Consider the following 19,818-nt stretch of genomic DNA (forward strand, 5'->3'; position numbering starts at 1 on the left):
AATGCTATTTTATAGTTATTTTATAAAGATGATCAATGTTTTAAATATAAAATATTGATCTGAAAAGTAACTAGTAACTAGCTGTGAAATAAATATAATGAAGGAAAAAGTACAATATTTCCCTCTAAAATGTAGTGGAGTATAAGTACAAAGTAGCATAAAATGGAAATACTCAAGTAAAGTACAAGTACCTCAAAATTGTACTTAAGTACAGTATGTCATGCTGCTGGAACATACATAGCTCTTTAGATAGATAGGTAAGCATCATAAAACATTCTGCATTACTTTGTCAACTTTGTAGTAGTTCTGAATAATAATCTCTTTATCATGCTGTCAAAATTTCCTATTTTGTTAAACTCTTTTCCCAAACTTTCCCCAAACAAACCCGCTGTAAGCCCTTGTTCCTTGTTGGGTCTTTCTGTACCTCGTATCTTGCTGCTGACGTGTTCTTTGGAAGTGATCATCTGGTCCATGTCGGTGCGCAGAGCGGCGTCCAGCCGCGGCCTCTCGGCCTCACAGGCTTGGACCAAGGCGTTGTGCTGACCGGTGGTCTGCGCCAACACCTGCCTGTACACCGCATCGGAGATCTGGAGCGGGGAAAACACCATTACAAAACAAAACTTAAACATTATAATGGTTTATTTAATTGTATTCTAAGTTCCTATATCTGCAGAGCCATACGCATTATTCTGAACAATACATTGTAATGTTTAATAGGAACTCACCAGCATCCAGTTTCTCTGTCTCTGCTGCATCTTCCCCTTCAGACGAGGACCAATCAGGTTTCTCAGCTCTGGGTGGAGGGTTTCCATCACCAGATTAGTCAGGATCTGTACACACACACACACACACACACATACACACACACACACACACACACACACACATTTACACACAGAGGAGGATATAGGTTGGCAACGAATGGTCACGAGACTTTAATAGCCCTTGTTTAAGCTACATGTGTGTTGACACAACAGAGAAAATCATCTCCGTTTAAGGCAGTGGTTCTCAACCTTTTTCATATCAAGGACCCCTAATTTAGTCCACATTAGGGCCACGGACCCCCATTTGATGCGATTTTGTCCCTCGGACCCAAATATAAATATTTTTATTGTTAGATATGATTTTGTCGAGAACTCCATTACTCTCTGTATTGTAGGTAGAGAGATAACGGTGAAACTATGATCAAAATAGTCATGCTTCTACATTCTATAATTGTTCTTGTAAATGAAATAATGAAGTTTAACGATTCATCAATTTGCTGGGGACCCCCTGGGATGTCCTCAAGGACCCCTGGTGGTCCCCGGACCCCACGTTGAGAACCACTGGTTTAAGGAACATCAAAAGGAGCAGCAACAAACACTGCAGTCAACTTTAAGCAACAATTTCAGAGATCTTTTACTTTGAATGTGTGTGAGGAACATGAAACATGTAAGGGATTTAAACACGCAAGAATACGCATGAATGAACAGCGGGTAGAGGATGACAAAATGGTTAAAATACCCGTGAATATGAAAGTCGTTAGAGAGCAAAAATCTTCAGATAAATAGCCTGATAGCCCCTCTAACCTCGGCTGATAGACACTCTCAGACAAAACATGAATGAAAAACTGGATTTTGTTAAGAAGGCGAATTCTCCATCTACCTCAGGTCATTAGCGGTCTTTCCTCTCTCTCTCTGTCTATTCTCGAGGACAGAAACACACGGACCTACTTTATTGCAAATATTTCAAAACAGAGCAGCACAATTTCAACTATTTACATGCGGCACACACACCTCTCTTGAACCTTCCTCACCCTAATTCCACAAGATTCTTATGCATGTGAGTCACAGTAATTATTAACTTATGACTGAAATAAGGAGGTAACTGGTTGTAGTGGGATCTCCCAGTTCGGCTGTAAGTAGTAGAAGTACGGCTCTTTAATCTCTGCTGAGAGCCGGAGTTGGACAAAGAGGTCAATCACAAAACTAACATTGTTTTGGCCCCTTTGCGGCGGTTAAAACACGCCTCGCTCTTTACACCGCCGCTGCCTTGAAGTAAAGACATTGTGTTAGTTAGATGTTAGAGGAAAGGAGAAGCAGAAGGGCCGTCACAGACAAAAGCCCTGTTTGTTCAGGGCTGCAATTTTCTGGGCGGCTAATGCAGTTTAAAGGGACCAGACACACTAAAACATGTTTTATTTTTAGATGTTAACTGATATCTAGGTGTTGTTTTTTTGAAATACAAGACAATAATAACAGACATCACCTCCACATATAATCACATATGTTGAACTGCCGATGTTTTTCTCGCTAAATCGACTATTCTCTTTTTTTCCAGGGTTGAATATCAAAAATAGGTGAACGTCACTGGATGTTTTGTAGTTTCTTAGGTCTTCTGAGGTCGGGGGACCCCCAGGGATCCCTGAGGGGGCTCCAGGGGGTCCCGCAGCAAAATGAGGAATAGTTTGATTTCACTTTAATTTAATTAATTAATTCCCATATGGGGTTACTGGGACAAACTCTTCTAGTTGGGGATCAATGGACTAATGTGCGTCTCTCTAGCTTTTTGTGCTTGTAGTTTATTTATTCATGGTATGTCTAATTTATCTTATACAAACATATTTTGTGTTAATATTTGTGAGCACTTGGTAGCGGTAATTGGATGCATGGGGTGTAGGCTAATGTACAGGTGTAACCAGGATGTGGAGGAGGCGCATACAGTTCTCCCCAGACCAACTTCGCAGCAAATTAATCCCGGTTTGTGCTCTTCTTGCATAAGTTTATTGGAATAAATAAAAGGGATGGAAATCAATTCAGTTGTCAATTGGCTGTTTAACTCTGACTGACTCATTGAAATTGCCTGAAATGTAAGATTGCGGTGTGTTAAGTGACCAAGGAGCCCTTTTTGACAGAAAGAAGTGCTGAAGAGTGTGGCAGGTTGATATGTTTCTATTTTTTCCAGATATTTCACAGTCCAGTGTCTATTTTTCACCTAAATAATCATTGGACAATACAAGTCAAATGTCCTTCTAGTAATAGAAACTTTGTCCTGCATGTAATAATTTGTTTCTGAACATATTCAAACTAATTTGCTGAATCTTGGGTACACACAATTTATTAGAAACAATCAAACTATATTGCATTACAGTGGTTTGTGTAGGATTTACTTGTACCCATGTATAGTGGCAGGTAGGAGAAATAATATCCAGTACAGTGCTAATGCTCCCTACCAGTGATTCTCAACCTTTTTCATATCAAGGACCCCTAATTTAGTCCACATTTGGGCCTCGGACCTCCATTTGATGAGATTTTGTGTCTCAGACCCAAATATGCAAATAATTTTATTGTTAGATATGATTTTGTCCAGAACTCCATGACTATCTGTATTGTAGGTAGAGAGATAACAGAGAAACTATGATCAAAACAGTAATTCTTCTACATTTTCTAATTGTGTTAACTTCTTGTAAATGAAATAATAGTGAAGTTTAACAATTCATCAATTTGCCTGAGGACCCCTGGTGGTCCCCGGACCCCACGTCGAGAAACACTGATCCCTACAATTCATAGTGTGAGTTGGAGTTTTAAGTTCCAGTCTCACACACCAGTTATGTTACAGTTTCTATGGCAACGTGACGGCTGGGGGTTGTGCATGAAGGTGTGGGCAAAAACAACCCATACCCTCCGCCCCAAGAAAAACAAAAACAAGCCTGCCGAGAAATAAAAAAAAAAAAATAAATTAAATAAAACGTGCAGCCTCTCTTTCCAGTGTGGCACGCATGTGTGGAAACACTGGGGCAATTGAGACGATTTGCAGCTGGACACAGGGAGGCAGGAAGAGTTAGTGCCACTGCCCTTACTACACACACACACACACACATACACACACACACACATGTACACACAGTTTCCTATTGCTCAATACTCCTTTATGTAGACCTCCACAGCACCTCCACTAGGCTTTCACTAAGCTAAACTAAATATTTGGAGGAACATGTTGCTGGGTAATTAATGACCACGACAAAAGCAGAGAGAAGGGCCTGACAAACAAGTATAGGGGCTTTTGTCAGCACAAATAACACAACAAAATTAGTGAAGCGCTAAAGAAATAGCATTGTGTCTATATTATTTTTGCATTAGTGACCATATGGGTTTCAATGTGCGTTCTCTCGCTTTTTATGGGAGAGGATGTCACCTGAAATTAAATAAAATTTATAGCCTAAATGTGCATTTGTCCAATGAGTCCATTTGTCATTTTTGCATTCCCCTTATCCACAAAAAACAGCACTTATATTGATTAAATTAAAATGTTTAAACTGGTTCGCAGGTTATTCCTTCATCTTCTTCCAACAAAAGACACCATGGGAGATGGTAGCAAGCAGGGAATATCAGATTTTTAAGACAATATAGAAGTCAGTATAAAATGTAAACTTTAAATTGCACACACACACACACACACACACCTACACAACCACACTCAGTGTATTATATATTAAGAACCCTTCCTGAAAACAAGCCTTGAGCAATAATCTTTTTCTATCTTGCTCTCATTTTCTAACATGCTGCATTTGTAACACACCTACTGCTCTATTCTATAATACATCCATCCCTATCTGACAAAAAAAGAAAAAAAAACACTTTTTCCAATACTAAAATTGAATGAATCATAAACAGGATCTGAAAAAAAATTGATAAATCCTATGTAACAATGTGAATGAAACAAAAACTACAGCGCTTCTACATCATTCGTTGTGGTCTATAAAGAAGTTTTCAGTTCATTTTCAATTCATATTTTCAATCAAATTGTTTTACGCCATCTGTGAAAATACACTCAGTAGTCTTGGCTCCATGTTCAAAACCATAACTCAGAGTTTTAATATACTTTGGCTTGGCCTTGGACTCTGCTTGGCACACTCTCAGGCTCTTTGCCCGCTCTACTTTTAGGTAGAAGTTGAATTATGTTTTCAGTAATGTTGCCCTGTGTGTGCAAGAATGCTCTCCTAAGGCAAGGCTGGTGTTTTGTTTTTCTTCTCCATAGATGTGTCCACACACTCCCTCTGTCTGGCCTGTGTGGCCCCGTGGGGCGCTGTGTGAACACAAGCCAGTCTTGGACATGGCATCTTAAAATCCCTCCCTTCCGGAAACTTCTCATTATATTTATATTTACTGATATTTTTAGAACAATCGGCATGTCGCACACAGTGGAATTTAGGGATTTTCTTTGCAGATCTGTATGAGAGACAAATATGTATGTATGTATTTCACTGTCTTGCTAAAAGACACTTTGACGGGGATGGAAACAGTGGCTGGTTGAAGGTATTGAAGCGTAATTCCAGTCACGGTGAATGTTGAGCCCATTTTCCAGAGTGCCGTCTCTCCCTTATGAAATTCCTGTGTGTTTTTGTTGTGGTAACATGTAGCTAGAGGGATTTCTTAGCTGTCCTGCATTTTACCAATATATTCAAAATTTTGAAACATGTCTCATAATGGATAAGAAACAAGTTTCTGGTTATCGTTAGGTCCGACTGACTTGTGTACACCTTGAAGAATGAAGAAAACTTGCTTACTTTGCACCTTATTCTAATCCATTTCATTTGAACAACTTTCTTCCTTCGCTAATATGCTGGAAATGAGGCGGGATATGTTGGTGGGACTTCTGATATCAAGTGTAAGCAAAGATCGTGGTGAAAGTTGTGGGTGAACCTGCCTGAGCTAATCACAGTAGCATTTGGAGATGTATTTGTTATTGTTTATTGTCAGAATCAACATGAAACAGTTATGCTGCTACAGTGTTTTGCCTACTTCCTTGTTCCAATGTTTACATTTTTGCCTAACATTATAGGCACGCCAACTCTTGCCCCGTGGGTCCAGTGAGGGCTTTCTGAATGTGTGTATTAATTAAAAAATGTATAAATATATTTGGATAGAAACTGCTTTTCATTCACAAAATGCTTTATCAGGCAAGGCCTGGCAAAAATTGTGTAGACGCACAAATCTCCTCCATGGATTACGTTACTACACTTGGTTTGCCATCTCAGAGATTTGGGTTCAATATACAGTACTGTGCAAAAGTCTTAGGCACCCAAGAGTTTTTACATAAATTGTGTCTTAGATGTTTATTTTTTTCCTGCATTAGTGTGTCAGTAGACTGCTCTTTATAGTACATTTTTTTATATTTAGAAACTTTTCATTTAATTATTTTTGAAAGCATCTTCGCTTTACTTTTTTTCTTTTACATGTGCCTAAGACTTTTGCAGAGTACTGTAATTTGGAGCTGAATGAAAGTGAATGGCATCTAGAGACAGGGGAATACCTGACAAGGCAACTGTCTGTCTGATAACAGCATATACAAAATCCACAGGGAGTTTTAGAAAAAATGGCGTAACGTTCACTGTGAACTATAATTTTAGCCTGTGAATTTACAGTTAAAAGACCTGCTGCCCTATATGTTCTGGTACTACAGATATTGATATAGTAAACTGATTACATGGTGCCTGCATTAAACTGCATTAAGGAGAAACAGATCACTACTTCTTGACACTTTTATTTGCCAGCTTCAAAAACTCTCCTGTATCAACAAAAACACGGCCCCAGGGGACAATATTTCCCCTTTTTTACTTGTAAATGTGAACAATAGCAGGGGAACCAGAGAGAAACTCAGATAAAGAGCGGGAAAGCAAACTTTTAGAAGAGGAAGAAGAAGAGAGCCATAAACACACAGCACCACTCTGACGCTCTAGGAGGGGGACTGAAAGAGACTCATTCAGAGGGGAGACCCCAGTCCAGAGGAACAAGGGACTGGCCAAATTGTGTGTGTGTGTGTGTGTTCATGTGTGTGTGCGTCCCTGTGCATTCTGGTATGCCGAGGGGTGGGGAATGGCTGCTTACAATCTCTTAAGATCTTGTACCGGTGCATTCTTGTACCGTGGCGAGGGGAGAGGGGAGCTGCTTATGATGTAGAGAGATGAATTTCCCTATAGCTGCATGTAGAGAAAAGGCTCTTCTCATGCAAACGGCCCTGCCTCTGGAAAACACTGCCTGAAAGACATCTATCATCATCACGGCCCCTCAAGAGGTTGAACTACGGCTGTTTCTGTCCTGAAGTACGACCCTGACCTGAACTTTGGACAGGTACATACATAAATTGTTAGGAAATGGTTGAGGAAAATCTACAACTTGTCTCCTGCCGCACAGGTGCACAAATACAACTGAATATAATATAATATTAGTGTCTATAAACTCCAGAAATCCTGATTCTTTTCCCTCCTCCTCCGTATAGAGAGTTGACAAAATGCAATTATTGTAAGTCACTTTGGACAAAAGCATCTGCTAAATGACGTAATGTAAAGTAGAGAGTGAATTAATCTGTCTATCCACAGTGTGAAGCGAACCCCCTAGAGTGGAATACAGTGTGATTAACAGACAGGGGATCCTGACTGGGTCCCACCTGCGGGGGCGCTCCACACATCATGTCCCAGGTCCCGAAGTGTCCCTTGGCCTGCCGGTGGAGTCGCACTGCGTCGGTGAAGGCGGGGGTCTGAACTCTGCACTCCTCTGACAGACCTGTTGGGGGCGGGAGAGAGCAGAGAAGACGCTTTACAGCAGAAGTAGAGACGCAGGATCCGTTTCCCCCGTGACCCTCCAAGAGCTGAGATAGTGCTTTGGTTTACAGAGGAGCAGAGCTGTGATCAAGTCAACTTTGCTCGAGTTCCAAGTCAGTCTCAAGTCAAGTCCCAAGTCTGAGTGTAGATTACCAAGTCAAGTCCATGTCATTAATGTTAAGTCTAAAGTCTAAATGTAGAACAGCAAGTCAAGTCAGAACAAATCAAGAGTCCAGTGTCAATTTAATATCTTAAAAAAATGAAATATCTAGGACTTTTCAATGCAATATGGCTTTAATAGGATAAAAACTTGGTAAGAGCATCATGAGTTTGATTTCTATAATCAGTTTCAACTTCAATAAAGTCAATCATTCCATACAAATTCAAAAAATAGAATTTAAATTCAGTCGTCTGGTGGAACAAATCTCATCACTTTCAATCCAAGTCATTTACACAAACACAAGATCTTTTGTCAAGACTTTAGAAACCTTTTCAAGTCATCAAAGTACAAGTCAAAGTCAAGTCCCAAGTCACCAAAACCCAAGTCAAGTCAAGTCTCAAGTCTTCTCTTCATGCATCAAGTCAAGTTTCAAGCAATTAAAATTGAGTCTTGGACTCCAAACGTCTGCAGAGGAACAAAATGGTCTTATTTGCAAGCCGGTTCTGGGAAACACAACCAGATGTAAGATGTGATGACAGAGTGTTCATGCCCTGCGTTATACCTAGGAAACATAATGAAGGAGACAGTATCAGGTGATGATAATTACATGCTTAAAATACTGTTAGCAGCTATTACAAGGAAATGATATAAAATTAGACTCAGGAACAATGGCTGGATACAGCACAAGAGATTTACAGTATGTAATGGAAGAATTAATGCTCAAGGCTGGGAAAAATGAGAAAAATGGACAGCAAAATGACACTAACAACATAAAGGATGATTGATTACTTAATGCCTTATATACTTACATATATGAGAGTTTTGGCGTACAAGACAACTGTAACCCATAATGTATGTTTTTTTTTTTTTTATTATTATTCTGATGTGTTTGGCTTGTGACTTAGTTTGTTGTCATTTTTTGTACTGTAAAATGAAAAAAAAAAAAAATCAGAATGTACTACATGGAAGCGGTGGATGTTTATTTGCTATGCTGCACGCAAAGCCCTATGGAGTAAAGTGTATGGGCATTTCAGTGGCTTTTGCAAACTCCACCACATCCACAGCGGTTTCCATAACGTCTGAGTCACCTCTGGGGACGGTCATACAAATATAAAGGTTGGCCGGTGAGTATATTTAGCAACAGTTCCTGGAGTGTGGGACAACACCGGACCCACAGCCCCTATCACACACAGCTGTGTCATCCCCCAAAACAGGAAGGTGTTGGCCAGTCGGAGCACAGATTGCGTGTGGTTGCCACGGTAACCGCCCCTCCCAGCCGACAGGACAATGGAAGCGGCTGAAAAGGGACCCGGCTTCGAGCGTGTGTTTTCAGGAAGTTAGCCCTGATCATGTGGCTCTCTGTTTACGTGATGAAAATACACCGCTAGCCAAGGTCAAGAGCTGTCTCCTGGTGTAAGGATGCTGATCTCTCTCTCTCTCTCTCTCTCTCTGTATCTCTTGCTCTTTCTCTCTCTCTCTCTCTGTCCCTGTCTCTTTCTGTCTCTCTCTTTCTCTCTCTGTCTTTCTCTCTCTCTCTCTCTCTCCAGCTCCCTCTCTCTCTCTCTGTCCCTGTCTCTCTCTCTCTGTCACTGTCTCTCTCTCTCCAGCTCACTGTCTCTCTCTCTCTCTGTCTCTCTCTCAAGGCCGCTGCACACGGGACACTGGGTGCTGAAAGGTATACGGCCGACACAAATGCATATAACCAGGTGTGCTTTTTAGATGTATAGAAAGAAACATCCCTACAGTTTGTAAACATTTAGTTTGGCCTTAAATGGGAATACCGCCCATTTTCAGTAGTTAAATATTTCTGTCTCTATCCTTCGGTGAGTGCTGTGATCACAGGCAAAAAATTTGAATCAGTTCTTGAACCAGAATTGCTAGCTGGGTCACGCCACATGCAATATTTGCAAAAATAGAGAATAGTGTGGTGGATCTTCGTGAGACACAATTGCTTTTTCTTTTGCAAAACAAATAGCACTTCAGAATTATTTGGCTAATTTAGATGGAGACAAATAAGCTCTCAGTTCCCTTTCAAATCGTCAGGTTAGATCCAAACTTCCATTGACATTGCCTTGCACTGAAAAGGGGGCGTGGCAAATTAGCATCTGAGGTATGTAAGCTGCTCATGTGACCGGACCCAGCTGGGCCTGGCAAGTCTGGCACTGGAACCGATTCAGACTTTTTGCCTATAATCACAGTAGGCTGCTCCCCGAAGGGTAGAGACAGTCATCTACCGTATATCAAAGGGAAGAACTCTACAGTGATTGCTTAAAGGGGATTTTCAACAGTAAAATATGTCTGTTTGCTTAGTTTTGTGGTGGCAATTAGAATGATTCAATTCTTCCACCACACAAGTTAAGCCATAATGACTCCCATTTTTAAAAGAAATTCAGCATTACACGACTCAAAATCTAACATTAGCTGCATCAAATTTTGATTTTATTCTGTTGGACTCTTTGCTGTGGCTCTGTAAGAAGTCCATCCATCCCTTCTGGGTGACAGATGGCAAATTACAAACAGGGACATTGCAATACATGCGATTCAATCTTATGATGGGCTGGAGGGCAAATGACAGCGTGCACAAACAATGCGGGGAAGTTATATTTCTGTACTCGCTTAATTTGTAATGTGGTTTAAATTTTCATTGATATTGTCATGCTTCTGTAAGCCTGTTGTGTTTTCAACAGGCCTACAGCCACAATAAAAAACCTTGAAACAAAGGTAATGGAAAAAGCAAGCCGATCTTTAAGCTTTTCTGGTTATTGCAGAAGTATCAAGAGAGGGCCAAAACAAAATAAAGAGGTTTCCCATGCCAAATCCATATTTGATAGACTGACACAATGTAGGCAATACATAATGGATGATAAGCAAAGGTAAGGCCGAGGCATGCATGAGTGAAAAGCTGTGTTGTTTCCCAGTCATGCACAAGCACCAGTGTATATGTGTGTGTGTGTGTGTGTGTGTGTGTTATATAGTCTGTCTATCAGGGTGTTTTGTCTGTGAGTGTAAGTGTGTGACTCAGGACGGGCTGACAAAGACAGGAAGTGACCGAGGAACCGGGGGGGGGGGGGGGGGTGGGGGGCTGGGGGGGGGCAGGAAGCCGTCCCTGTTAACTCTGGGCTGATGGGCGAGGGTTGGGGTGTTCGCTTGTCTTGGCACCAGGTTTCATGAGAATGCACTGGACACAAAAGTCAGAGGCACGGTGGGAAAAATACGCCGGCCAGCAGCCACTTTGGCAGGTGACCAAGCATCATTTGGAGGTCAAAGCTGTGGAAGTGTCTGAAGCAGCGGGGCGGCCTGCGGCTCAGTGACGCTGTCCCAGAACCAGAAGGTCACAAGTTCAAAACACACATCTGAGAACGTGTCCGACAGCAGCCACATGTCCTGTCAAAGTGTCCTTGAGCAGGACATTAACTTTCTACCTGCACAAAGAACAGAAAGGATGTAAATGCATTTTGGGAAGTTGGCAGCCTGGTTCCAGACTCCTGACTCGTTTCCCACCCACTTTTCAGATTTTCTGGAGCGATTCAGAGAGTCTGGTGTTGCTCTAGTCAACAGCTTGTTCTCGCTCGGAGAAACAATCGAGCCAATCGGCGCCTTTGCGGGCGGGACTAAAGTTTGGACCGTTCATTGGCATTTCAGCAGAATAGATTTGTTGAAATCACCCCACAACCAACATATTGTCTTTGCAAAGATGATATTTTTGTCAAAATCGAAACAGTGAAGGAGAAGCTCCTTTAAGAGACACTCTTGCTTCCGTTACAAATTAATTAAGGAAAAAGTCTGAATGTTTGGTTTGTTGTATTTGTTTCTACAATTCAGTGTTTATCATCATCAAATTCTCAAAGCCCAAACAGTTCAGTGTCTGGTTCCATATTCAGGTGTACTTTGTGTATTGGGCATGAGTTAATTGATGCTACTTATGATAATTACTATAATTAGTCTACACTCCATATAAACCAGATGTGTGTCTGATTTTGTGGCGGTAGCAATATGTTTGTGCACAATACCAATTTAACTTTTAAAACGTTTTTGCACAGTAAACTGTAGATGTTTATAAAGGTTTTCTCGGTGATTTGAAGCCTTTTAGTGCTCAGTGTGTGGCCACTAGTGTTGCAGACAGACATAAAGGCAGATGGGGAAAGACAGAGAGGGAAAGGATCCAATTTTAAAACTGCACAACTTTCTGTCGCCTATTCACATCCCATATGAAACTCCCATATGAAAAAGTTGAAAGTGATTTCTAGATTCTCAGCTTGTTGCTCAGTTGGAGAGAAATTTCCACTCGATGGCAACAGAAAATAGGAAAAGGGAAAGTAATTAAATTGTAAACGACTGCTCATTCTCCATGTGTCTGAGCAAAGCTAGATCAAGGAACAGATTACAACCAGTACTGAGGCTGACATTAGTCGGTTCTGTATGCTGTGTGTGTGTGTACTGTGTATAAATAGAACATGTGGTAGCATTTACCACGGTTTCTTTATTTGAGGCATTTCCCTCTCTGCCTCGCTCTGCGCTGCGCTGTGGTTGGTGGGATTTTAGCAACAGCCAGGGACGAGTTCCCAGGCCTTCACTTCCACAAGTCTGTGTGTATTTGATTTTAATTAGATTTATTTGACATTAAAATCACATTAAGTATAAATAAAATCACTGAGGATGAATGTAGCCGTAGATTTATGGTCAGAGACTTGATCTTAGCTCCGCCTGCCTTCACTGTGTCAAAGCCAATTCTGATCCCTTCTTTCTTCTTCCTAACCCTCTCACGACTCCTGCCCTTGTCGACATGCATGAGTAAGATTTCGCTATGGTGCAGCCCTATGCAACTGGTCAAACCAGGGCTAACCCACAATACAATAAACTCTCAGGGAAATATACCATGAATGAGCCAGAGACCGGGAACACACATCACTGAATAAGTTAGAATATGCTATTTTAAATGGGATAGGAGAATGGGAGAGCCGTACCCAAACAAGGAGCGGCTGAATTCAAATAAGTATGTAACATCCCTATGCTCTACACCCTGTATGGGTATATTCTATTCATTCTTTTTTTAATTTAACCTTTATTTAACCAGAAAGCCCACTTGAGATTCAGAATCTCTTTTGAGAGGGAGACCTGACCAGGACAGCAGCAAATAAGGTAGTAGTAACAGAAGCAAATAAACATGATAAAAGACAATAAAACAAAACAAAAACCGCTAAATATACATAAAAATAATAAAACAGTGAGTTAAAACATATAACACATCTGACCCAGCAGAGAGACAGTCAGAGACAAGGAGCAGCAAGGAAACAACCTTTTGTATTATTATTTGTATATACTGTATATATATTGTATGTATTATTTTGCATGTGAGTGTATTATTGCCTGGTGAGCTTGTTATCTAGCCATAGAGAACATAAATGTCAGTATTTTGAATCATAAAGAACACCGGAAAGCTCGCTACTCTGCTGTCCAGAAGCCACAAAAAGCTTGGGTGACATTTTTTTTTTTATGGTTCGCAGGTCCCTACTGGCTGGGTGGAATTTGTCCAGGGTCTGTGGAGCCGAGCCGGGGGTCGGTGACTGGTGTAAAAAGGCTTTGGGGGAGGGAGAGCCGGCTGTGATTGACCTAACCTCAACCTCAACCAGGGTTGGGTTTAATTCATGAATGAACTCATCAATTGAACTGGGGAACTGGAATTAGAATTTGAAAAAACCTACTGGAAACAGAATTAGAATTAAATCAGAATTTCAGGAAGTTGAATTTTAATTCTGTGAATTTCTGTGAAATTCCATGTTTTTCTTTTTGTTTGTTCTTACCACATATTTGAGATTACATATAGTGTTATATATTATCAATACTGAATATCATAAAATGTTAACCTTTCAGGTGGTATTTGATGCATAACATGTAATCGTAATACAAACAATATGATTGAATGTGTGTTGGTTTAACTGTCTTGTATTTGATTCATAATGTTTGATTTATGTTTAGCAAGTCGAGACAACCTCTCTTAGAAGTGGAGTTTCATAGAATTTAAAGGAATTAAATTCTGCCCCCTGTCATTCCAATTCAATTCACATTCTGTTTCCATAGAGATGGGTGACATTCACATTCCAATTCCAACTCCAGGAATTGAACTGAAATTGACCATGCATGAATGGCAGTTCATGAATGGCTCCAACCCTGACTTCAACACTAACCCTTCACTGGAGACTTTATGCTTAACCTTCACCTTAAATAGAAACCAAAAGGCAAATTCTTGGGTTCATCAAGATTTTTGGCTAAAAAGTCCAAACCATGTTAGTCTGATCCTGAGCAAACATACGGACTGGCACGTTGACCAATCATAACGGCTGCGTCTTCGTCTTGTACAGAGCGATGGGATTGGACAGGCTGGACATGGAGCTGATAACAGGACACTTTTCAAATTGTCCTGTTAAGGCAATGCAAAGCAGCACTCATGGACAGCTATCCTGTTTTATTGGCCAGCGCTTTATGATAATCCAACAGCAAACGCAATGAATTCAGATAGGACCACAGCATGTCAGTGTGTATATTTGACTTGTGGTTTAATTTATCTAAGCGGGCTGAATAGTGTCTCTGTGTTGGAGAGCCAGTATCGACTCGCAGGATCTTCTCAGTGTAAACGCTTTGGAAGAATCGCTTTGCATGAAGCTCCTCTGCTCCTGAGGGTTTGTTCTTTCAGTACCGCAACTCCAATTTCAACACCAATGACTAAAAACGCTCCATTTCCTAGTAACTCACTATTATGCAGAACTAATGCCTCACCTGAGTGCATTGGCAAAACATGAGCCAAGTCTCAGATACCTGTGCTGACAGAATTGTTAACAAAGGTATCATATTTTTTTTTAAAAAGTAGACAATTTCAACACTCAAAACCTGTCGGTGTAGAAAGGCATTTTAAAAGGTGCCTTGTTAGAAACAGGTGTGTGCATGTGTTTGTGTGTGTGTGTGTGTGTGTGTGTGTGTTTGTGGTCTGTAAGGCCGGTGGGTAAGAGGAACTGCAGTGAGAGCGGGGGTCAGCCTGTAAAAACCATTAGTCAGCTCCAGGAAAAGGGACTACCGGGTCTGGATTTCCTCAAAACACCAACATGACAGAGGTGAGACTGGGCAGGGCCACATCTAACACAAAGAGCTCAAGTGCTGCAGCCATAAAAAACAATATGAAGGCTGACGGCTGTATGTGCAAACAGGCAAAAATGTGAATGCCAATCCGTTCCATTGTTGACGGCAAAACAGCAACAAGCTCTCTCTCTCTCTCTCTCTCTCTCTCTCTCTCTGTCTCTCTCTCTCTGTCTCTCTCTCTCTCTCTGTCTCTCTCTCTCTCCCTTGAAGCATGTTCTTGCAGCCGAGCCTCACAGCTGGAATGTACGGCAGGGATACTGGAGTTTACTGAGCATGCCCCAACAGGTGAGGAGATAAAGGGAGAGGCAGCAGACTGGATACAAAGAGAGGCTGCAGAGGGGTGAAGATACATGCACTACTTCGTCTTGTAGTCAAAAAATACTGTCCTCACTCACTGTGGGACAAAGCTGCTGCTTGAACTTATTTCCAGGCGTCCAACCCATTTTCTGCTGTGCTCAGTTAGACCAAAACAAGGCCAAAACCAGGCTTTACCCAGGAAATGAAGCCCCTATATTTGGCTCCTCTTGCTTTAATGTTTTGGGCCTCAGCAGACTTGCTTGCTATGTTGATTTGGATGCTCCTAAACAAAAAGCTGGTGACAGAATGCTGCTAGCTGTGTGGTTAACCAGAATGCTTTGAATTCAAACCACAGAGTTGGTTGGAATAATAGTTGGCTTAGCTAGCTAAATGGAAAACAAGCTTGTTGAATCAGGTTGGGTAACTTCGTCAGTCTAGTGATGAGCCTAGGGCCAATGTTTTTTCAGTGGATACATGGCAGGAAATTCTGTTGTATTGCTTCCTTTAAGGTCCAGGCCCGAGTTTCTGGGTTTTGGCAAACAGTGGAAACTGTAGTGGACGGTTGGACAAACTGTAGTGGACGGTTGGCTGCATCTGCACTATTGTGCTTTCTGTCTATACACCTAAGTGCTGAGTGATTTGATGTGGCTGGCTTGAGGCTCACAATGACTGCCCATGCATGGCAATCCATCCATAACAATCACTTGAAGCATACAGGAATGGGTTGAGCCATACATTAGTTGTCACATTAGAGTAATGAGGAAAGTTCCTGAAGCCTAAAAGAACACAAACAGCATTATGTCAGCAGCTTGTGATTGCATGTGTTAGTGATTGCCTTCTGTGTGTGTGAGTGTGTGTGTGTGTGTGTGTGTGTGTGTGTGTGTGTGTGTGTGTGTGTGTATGCATGTACTGTACATGCTTTCAAGTGTGTGTCATCTCAGGTAAAGTCACGTCTGTGTGGGTCAAATCATTACACGTCATTTTAATCAGAACTTAGTCTCGAATTCAGTCTTAAAATCTCCAATGTCAATGGGCATAGACAGTTTGTTGACAATTTGATTTAGCTTTTGACATATAACAGAAAACGGAAAACGTGAAAATTAACATAACCAGCTAATTTGGCCGTTAAGGATTTGGTTGTAAGAACACAACTTGTGCATAAGAACCTTTTATAAAAATAACCTCCACCTTGATCTCCAGCTCACTGTTAACACTGCCTGCTTTTGTAGTCAGTGGGATCCGAACAAGCCTGATCTCGTTCACTTCAATTGCCTGTTGTACATCACTAAATGGATAAGCTCTATAGTTTTGTACTATTATCTAAACCACCCTGAGGCTCCCGCTCCTTCTGATCCCCTTCTCCCAGTCTCAATGTCTAAAAAAGCCGAGTGAATGCGGGAACACACACACACACACACACACAGACACAAACAGAGACACACACACCCGCATCTGCAAAAATTCAACATCATTCCTCAGACTCAAAGGAGGACAGGAAGGGGACTGCACACTTTGCACTGTAAACTTAAAATGTAAATATTCTAGTTGATTAAAGCACGGTCTTTACTTTGCAATCATCATGCTGGAGTTGCCTCTCCAGATGTGTGGCAACTCATTTACACACACTGTTTATATTCTCCTAGACCGAGCCTGAAGGTGCCTCACAAAGCTGTCCCCGTGGTAAGAAAAACTGGATTAAATTATGCTTGCATATTGTCTGAAATGCTTCCTGCTTCTGTGACTTAACACATTACACATGTTTCATACCTGTTCCAAAAGATAACTTTAATTGCAGATACAAATGAGTCATTGCTTATTTGGGGTTTGTTGAAGAGCAGGTCCGCACCCTCATGTGAGCAGTGTAGACACTTCCTGTCTGAGCTACTGGGTTGAATGAAATCCAACCTGCAACCGAATGCAGAATTCACCACAATATCCTCCAAAACAATTCAAGCAGCAGACTGGAGACTCTCTGTTTGCTTCCACGCCCTCGAATGGGCCGCGCAATCTGGAGCGCTGATTCAGAACACCGACAGGTCGCACTGTAACCAAGGCCAAACCTCAAAAAACATCATTCCTGAGAGCATCTCGGCTCATTCAGATGGCATGCAAAGGCTTCACTCTGTGACACATGCACATATTCACACACGCCCTTGTCTGAGCCGCGAACAATGACGGAGGGGCAGAGAGAGGGAATAATTGTCACAGGGTGGAGCAGAGAGAGAGAGAGAGCTGCTCTTGTTCACTTGGTGTACATGTAATCTTTGGATATTAAAATCGTCATACAGGTGGGTGTGTGTGTGTGTGTGTTGTGTTGTGTTGTGTTGTGTTTCCTCACCATTGTTAGTGTGCCTGACACAGTCCTGCAGCACAGCATGCCACTTCTTCTGTTCCTTTTCCGTCATCACACAGAAGTAGTGGTGGCGGGCGTACGGGTGCCACAGGATGAGGGGGAACTGGGTGGCATACTTGACAAAGGGGCTGCTGCTCACTTTGGCTTTGACGCCTAAAGGTGACATGATAGAATGAGAATAAGAAACTTTATTTGTGTAACAGACTCAGGAAAGTGCTTTACAGATGACAAAAACAATAAAAAAAATGCCACACGAAAGTTAAATACAAGGTTAAAGAAGAACTGAACAAGCAGATACAATAGGGATAAAGCATGTAAAAACAAATCAATTGAAAGGTCTCAACGAGATCTTTTCAGTGCCAAAAGGACACAACTGAAATCATGACCCATAAGTTTTAATTAAACAAAAACTGAAAGCCGTAACAGTAAAAGTAGGGTTTTGTTTGCTGCCAAAAGGGCGTAAGTGCACTTACGCCCTTTTGACACCAAGCAAAACCCCACTTTTGACACTGAACAAGCATTGTGGGTAGAGGATTCTAACAGCACTTAGGTCAACTCAAAATGCATGCTGACATAAGTAATGCTAGCATGGCAGCATGATATCCTATTCATATCCTAATTAATATTCTAGGTCAATATTGGATGAATGTAAATATGTTAATATTCCCATGAAATACTTAGGCCTATAGATTCAAAATGTTATTTTATAAGGTTAGGAGTGTGAACTGGTCAAGATGAGCTCTGATAGCAAGACTGCTGGTAGCTGAAGTTCTCCCTCAGTGTTATGAGGAGTTTTACAGGTCTTTGAATACAAGGTCACCTACAAAAATGTATTATACTAGCAAAAGAAAAAAAGTAGTAGTTTAGAAAAAGTAGTTTCTTATGTCTATAGAGGTTTATTAAAAAGGTTTATTAAAAGTTTTTAACAGAAAAAATGTATCAGTCAACTTGATATGTTCCATGTAGCCTACAATTTGGCCTTGGTGAAAGTTGCTGAGCATTACTTCAAGATAAAGATGAAAAACTATGGGTGCCCTTGTGCACAGCCGTGCTACTCATCCAGGGTGCAGCTAGAGCAGGAACACTACAACATTCAAGATCAAAGTAATCCAGCGCACACCGGGATTGTTCAAATCGAATTTTTTAGTTTAATTCATATAAAATATTGGGGCGAACAACGCGTTTCGCATTGTGGCTTCTTCAAGTTTGCTCTTCTTCTGAAGAAGCGTTGTTGGCCCCAATATTTTATATGAATTAAACTAAAAAAATCGATTTGAACAATCCCGGTGTGCGCTGGATTACTTTGATCTTCAAGATAAAGATATTCATTCTGATCTTGTTTTATATTTCAGTGTTGATTGAAGTGTAATTTGTGTAATGTGTTACAATTGTTTACTTACACACGCCCATATTCTGCATGGCTGTATTGGGACAATGCTTGTGCCAAAAAGGCGTATTTCACTCATTTTAAAAAAAAAAAGTTAACAAATATAATTCAACTTAAACTGTAGCAGTATTGTTTTTATAGTAATGCTCAATCTGATAACACAAAAAGTTAAAAGATTGTGCTTAGTATGTGGTAACGGCAGCTGATCCAAGTTTGATCAAAATTTGTTTTGGCTCTCCTGTAAAATCTACTATAACGCACTTACGCCCCTTTGGCTCCAAGCCCTCAATTTGGTCTTTGGCATCAGACTGCATGATGCACATGCACAATATATACAAATATTGGGGACAGGGACAGATTTATAGGTCAAAGATGCCAATTTACTATATTCTTATCAATTTTAAACCATTTTCAGAAATGTTTGGTCATATACGCATAATAGATCTCTCTGTTCTCTCTTTACTTGCTCCTGTGCAGCCGTAGGTAGCAAGGAGATTTTGAGTAGTGTTTGAGTAGTGTAATAATCTGCAAATCTCTAAATATCACTGTAAAGTATGTCAATCAATGTCAATATGTGTAGGTATTTCCAGAGTAACATATTTTTTATTGCTTTTTTATTGTTGTCTTACATTATTGCCCCTGGGGATGACTTAAGTATTTATTTACCTATTGATTTCTATCCATCATTCAGTTTCAACAACTTCTCCCACCTCCTCACCTCACCTCACTCCCCTCCTTTATCTTTCTCTTTCCTTTGTCTTTTTCAAAACCTTCTTCTTCTTACCTGGCAGACTGGTATTAATCAGGTCCATGTATTCCTCCATTGAAGTCAGGGCCTTGTACCCCGCACAGTTGATGGTTGATTTAGGGTGCAGGCCGCGATCGTGTGCCTGTCAGACAGTAAACACAGT

General features: G+C 41.0%; 1 protein-coding gene across 2 annotated transcripts in view; it reads right to left on the reverse strand.

Annotated features, from left to right (window-relative positions):
* Nucleotides 1-19,818, reverse strand: part of LOC139663123 (protein Niban 2-like) — a 41,781-nt gene that overhangs the window by 10,539 nt on the left and 11,424 nt on the right. For both annotated transcript variants that reach the window (XM_071541668.1, XM_071541667.1), the window contains exons 4-8: nucleotides 19,692-19,797; nucleotides 17,506-17,673; nucleotides 7,426-7,541; nucleotides 726-830; nucleotides 425-587 (exon numbers count right to left, since the gene is read on the reverse strand). In XM_071541668.1, coding sequence (XP_071397769.1) covers nucleotides 425-587; nucleotides 726-830; nucleotides 7,426-7,541; nucleotides 17,506-17,673; nucleotides 19,692-19,797 — 658 coding nt within the window. The remainder of the gene's footprint in view (nucleotides 1-424; nucleotides 588-725; nucleotides 831-7,425; nucleotides 7,542-17,505; nucleotides 17,674-19,691; nucleotides 19,798-19,818) is intronic.

Source organism: Centroberyx affinis, unplaced genomic scaffold, assembly GCF_046629955.1.
Source record: "Centroberyx affinis isolate AG114_WGS23_722 - 3 ecotype Tasmania unplaced genomic scaffold, CSIRO-AGI_Caff_v1 ptg003919l_1, whole genome shotgun sequence".
Lineage (NCBI taxonomy): Eukaryota > Metazoa > Chordata > Actinopteri > Beryciformes > Berycidae > Centroberyx > Centroberyx affinis.